Source organism: Grammomys surdaster, unplaced genomic scaffold (assembly GCF_004785775.1).
Source record: "Grammomys surdaster isolate TR1022 unplaced genomic scaffold, NIH_TR_1.0 224, whole genome shotgun sequence".
Classification (NCBI taxonomy): domain Eukaryota; kingdom Metazoa; phylum Chordata; class Mammalia; order Rodentia; family Muridae; genus Grammomys; species Grammomys surdaster.
The window spans coordinates 1,406,096-1,411,579 of NW_021604669.1; the positions used below are offsets into that span (position 1 = coordinate 1,406,096).

The following is a 5,484-nucleotide window of genomic DNA, read 5'->3' on the forward strand; positions in this document are numbered from 1 at the left end:
GAGCCAGCACAAAGCCACCACAGGCTGCCACCACAGACAGTGTACCTGGGAAGCACAGCTGGGGCAGGGCAAGGAGGTCCACGCCTCCTGGGATGGTGACATCCTCAAAATCAGGCCCCTTTGAGTCTCCAGGGTGGCTCTTCCAGGGTTCCATCCTGGGTTTCTCTCTCTTCTTTCGGAAGGAACGCCTCCTGCCTTTGCTGAGAGCACAGTTGGCCGCCGGAACCTGGCCATCCTCTTTAGTGATGAAAGGAGGTACAAAAACAGACAGAACTTCGGGGACAAGGGAAGAGGCGCTCTTCACTCCTCGTTTCTGGGAAATCTAAGAAAAGGAAAATAAGAGGTCACAGTGTGGGTGGCTCAGAGTGTGATGTGCTTGAGATGCAAACAGAACAGGAGTTCAGATCTCCAGCACCCACATAAAAGATTGTCCCAGCTGTAATCCCAGCACTCAAGAGGACTCATAGACAGAGGATCCCTATGACAAACTGGCTAGCCAGATTAGGTGACTTGGTGACTGACAGGTTCAGTGGGAAACCCTGCCTCAGTAACTAAAGTGGAAAGTGATCAGGGAAGATACCCAGCATCTACATCAACCTCTGACCTCCATATGCACATATGCAGAGAGAGAGAGAGAGAGAGAGAGAGAGAGAGAGAGAGAGAGAGAGAGAGAGAGACAGAGACAGAGAGAGACAGAGAGAGACAGAGAGAGACATGTGAACACAGTTAAATGCAAAAACAAAGAGAAAAGTTACTGTATGTGTCCACCATCATTCACGACACCCTTTCTAGGTGGGCTTCCTGTGGACATCTCTGCTTCCTCTCCGTGCACACAGGCTTCAGCAGAGGAACTTTAAGACTCAGGTCAGCATATGATTCTTCCCAGAACTTCCCAGACCCTACATGTGCCCCAGAGGCTGGAAATCCAGAAACAACGTGTCCAGTCGGAATGACACACCACAGTTTAGATCTGGGTTCTGATATACAGATATGACTTCAAATGCCAGCTCTGCCCAAGCTGTTGGAAGCAAGCCACTCCACCTGCATTTTCCTCTTCCGACTGACTGCAGCAAACAGGTGAGCACGTGGGTCCAGGGCTCCGTCAGGGGAAGCCCTAGGAGTGCTCTTGTGTATCCAAAACAAGAGTAGGGGAAGGGCAGACACCAAGAAGTTCTCAACTTCGCTATATTGCATAAACACCTGCGTTGGTGTCATGTTATTCAGGAACCCCAGGATGTCACTCACATTATACACAGTCCGTGCTAGTCTCGACAGATAAGCAGAGGAATGGACAAGGCCTTGATAGTCAGAGTGCAGGGACATCTCTATCTCCACTGGACACATGGTTCCCTGGAAGCAGTAAAAGCTGAACAGATAGTCCAGATTCTTTTAAACCCAAATTGGAATGCTGTGGTGTAGCTGGGTAGTAGAGGGCTTGCTTAAGGCCTCCAGTTCCATCCCAGTAATGCAAAATAAAGGAAAGCTGGTATAGTATGTCAGGTAATGGGCAATCACTAGGGCTTTGGGAATGGGGAGAGGGAAGGCTGCAGAGAAGGAGGACTGCACTGTCCCAAAAGAGATGAGATCATGACCAGCAAAAAAGGAAGAACCACAAGTGAATATTTAGTAAAAGCCAGGGGATCATCTAGGCATGGTGGCATATGGCATAGGTGGAGGTAATGGGGGGGGGGAATCAGAGTTCAAGGTCATTCTCGGTAACATAGTGGCTTTAGGTCAGCTGAGCTAAGAGTCTCATTAAAAAGTGGGATAGGGCTGGGCGGTGGTGGCGCACGCCTTTAATCCCAGCATTTGGGAGGCAGAGACAGGTGGATTTCTGAGTTCGGGGCCAGCCTGGTCTACAGAGTGAGTTCCAGGACAGCCAGGGCTATACAGAGAAACCCTGTCTCGAAAAAACAAAACAAAACAGAAACAAAAACAAAAACAGTGGGATAGGAGGATGGCTCAGCACGTAAAGGCATTTGCTCCAAGCCTGAGAACCTGAGTCCCAGCACCAGAACCCATACGGTGAAAGGAGACAACCAGTTTCCACTAGTCCTCTGAGTTCCACACACATGGCATGGCACTAAAATGTCCCCACACGTGACACACACACAAAACACATATTAAAAATTGAAAAAACGCCGGGCAGTGGTGGCGCGTGCCTTTAATCCCAGCACTTGGGAGGCAGAGACAGGTGGATTTCTGAGTTCGAGGCTAGCCTGGTCTACAGAGTGAGTTCCAGGACAGCCAGGGCTACACAGAGAAACCCTGTCTCGAAAAACCAAGAAAAAGAAAAAATCGAAAAAAATTGAAAAAACAAAAACCAGAGGGAAGAATGAGAGCCCCTCCCCCCTTACACGAGAACACTGTTCCCTGAATATCTGTCAGCAAAGGGACCGAACTTTCTGCAGTCACCTGTGCTGGTTCATCTTCAGATCGCTTCATCTTTCAGAGGAAAACAAACCTGTGGGACTGGAGACCAAAAAACAGACTGCCCATGGCTCTGCAGGGCCGTGGACCGTGAGGGATCAGCCTGGTAAGGTTGGCAACCCTCCAAGTGGCCGTGTACCGTGGCACGGAGCGGACGCAGGCCCACAACCCAATATGGTTCCAATCACAGAAGCGGAGTCTGCTGCTGAGCCCATGGGTCTGATATTAACTGAAGACACTCTCCACCCTCTACCTGCTCCCCTTAGAGCCACAGTGACAGGGGGGAAGCGCCCCTACACCAGGAATCATCATTCACGAGATCAAGATCAACCAAGTTTGCCCCAGGTAATATGGGAGACTGTTCTGGGTCCCCCTTGATCCCCGTCTTCTCTTCCTTACTCCAGTCTGGCACACTGAAGGGCCCTCTCCCCAGACTCAAGTCCTTGGGCTCAGACTCCAGGCTCCTGGAGCCACCTTCCTGTGAAGTTATCTACAGCAAATGCAGACAGCTCCCAGGCTCTTGCTCCAGCTCAGCTATTTCAGCTGCCTCCCTGCATACCCACTCAGGATCAGGGATCCCTTTCAAGTTCAAGGCTACATACACTATTGGCTTTCAAAAGTCCCTAACTTCCTCATACAGTTTTTCTTTGCTTTCAGCTGCCCAAGAAAGGCTTTTCTTAGGGGTAGAGAAATAAAGCACTGCAGAAACACACACAGAAAAGCAGAGGAGGGACTCGGGAACCCAAAGCCTCCTCCTACAATGTCTTTAGTGAGGATGAAACAGGTTGGGGTGCTGGACATAGAACTCCAGCCCTGTGGACATTACATCCTCCTCTCGCCATAGGTAAACACCTTGTCACCGGGCCTGAGCAAGGCTCACTGCCATCATGACATCACAACTGCAAGCACCACACAGCTTGTGTCTCAGAATATTCAGTTCAGAGAACCAGAAGCAAACTTTTCGTGGTTCTGCCTGAATAGTGAAGACACCTCCTGCCCCTCCTGCCACCAGCATCTGCATCTAGACTCTCCTAAGAGAGCCACAGGGTCTAACTAGGACTCCAGGTGCCTTGAAGGAGGGAGAGGCCCTGCAAGCACCTATCTGTCCCTGCGCCACACTCAAGGGTCTGAATATCACTGTCATTATCCCTTCCCTTCACATGCATACATGTATCACAGCACTGTGTGCCCTGAGCACATGATAGCCTGTACCCCTGGCCAAGGTACCCCAATGTCATATACAACTTACCCTCTCAGGGGTCTTGAAGCATACAGTACCTCTGCCAGACTTTGTTCTTCTTCAATTGCTTGATGCTCTCACACTCCCTGCCCACACCACCTCCTCACCTTCAGCTCCCACATTCTCACATTCATTTACCGGACAGGAGCCAGACATAAGCTGTTGCAGACCTGTCCCATCAGAGTGCCTACAGGGTCTCCTCCTAGACCTCCCCTTCCAGCAGCATCACCTGCTTCAGGGTCATCACCTGCTGCAGGGTCTCTGTCCCACCAGCGCTACTCCATCATCTCAGTTGTGAGCGTGGGAACGTCAGAGACTAGGCTACAGTTCTCTGTCCCCCTCATGCAGCACAAATGACTCTCAGGTGATGCTGTCCCTGGGTTTGCATTTCTGGCAGCTGGCAATCCGGAGCCCTCAGTCAGTCTAGATCATACACTGTGGCATCGCGCCAAAGCCAATGCCCTGTGTCATTCTCTCTTTGGCCACATAAAATGGTATATTCAAGGGCCTGGAGAGATGGCTCAGCAGCTAAGCTTATTGGCTGCTGCTCCAGAAGCTGTGTGTTCAGTTCCCTGCACCTACATGGTACAGCCAACAACCATCTGTAACTCTAGTCCCAGGGGTCTGATGCCGTCTTCAGAGCACAGAACATATCTAGCACACAGACATATATGCAGGCAAAACACCCATACACGTTAAAAAAATAAATAAATCAGAAAAAAATAATAACGTACTTAGGCATGGTGGTTATCTTATTTAGGGGTACTATTGTGATAAAACACCATGACCTAAGGGAGGGAAGGGTTTATTTGGATTATACTTTTACATCCCAGTTCATCATCAAAGGAAGTCAGAACAGAAAAATCAAACAGGGCAGGAACCTGGAGGCAGGAGCTGATGCAGAGGCCATGGAGGGATGCTGCTTACTGGTTTGCTTTCATGAATTATCCAGCCTGCTTTCTTAGAACCCAGGACCACCAGTCCAGAATGGCCTCACCCACAATGGGCTGGGCTTTCTTCTATCAGTCACTAACTTTTAAAAAAATGCCCTACAGGCTTGCCTACAGCCTGATTTCCTCCCCCCCACTCACACCCCCGCATTCTTGACACAACATAAGCTTGGGACGTGTTTTCATAATGCAGTTACCCAACTCGCACTGTTGCCTTGATCTTTAACTTTGCAGTAGGGCTAGCCAGCTTTCTTACATACAGTATTGCCCAAGTGAACATCCCACAATGCACCCACCCAACTCCTCTGAAAGACATCAAGGTTGCTGTAAATATCTCATCACACTGGGAGTGGAGGAGACAGCAACGAACAGAGCCACTGAAACAGCTGCATACATTTGCCTCATTCCTAATGAGGACTAAGTTTCTGCAAATGGAAGACCCACCCATCAAAAGTATACTGTATGTAGGCTATTTGGTCACAGATGTTGTAGCTGCTCTCTCTGCAAGGCTGAGAAGCCAGGGCAGTACCATAGACTATGCCAACACTGAGCCTAACCTCTAACCTCTGTCAGCCCAACCTGAGTCAGACAGAGAGTCATTTCCTGCATTCCTGCTTATTAAATCTTTACCCAACGATCATCATTTTTTAAAAAAGATTTATTTATTTTATATGAGTACACTGTCCCTGTCTTCAGACTCACCAGAAGAGGGCATCGGATCCCATTACAGATGGTTGTGAGCCACCATGTGGTTGCTGGGAACTGAACTCTGGACCTTTGGAAGAGCAGTCAGTGCTTTTAACCACTGAGCCATCTCTGCAGCCCCCAAAGACCATCTTTTTTTTTTTTTTTTTTTTTTTTTTT

At 49.2% G+C, this 5,484-nt stretch overlaps 1 protein-coding gene across 5 annotated transcripts in view; it reads right to left on the bottom strand.

Annotated features, from left to right (window-relative positions):
- The window catches only part of Dennd3 (DENN domain containing 3), a 58,619-nt gene that overhangs the window by 49,674 nt on the left and 3,461 nt on the right, over positions 1-5,484 (bottom strand). For all 5 annotated transcript variants that reach the window (XR_003712147.1, XM_028773265.1, XM_028773263.1 and 2 more), the window contains exon 2: positions 46-322. Coding sequence is in view for 4 of the 5 variants with exons in the window: in XM_028773265.1 (XP_028629098.1) it covers positions 46-322 (277 nt within the window). In the remaining variant the exon portion in view is untranslated. The remainder of the gene's footprint in view (positions 1-45; positions 323-5,484) is intronic.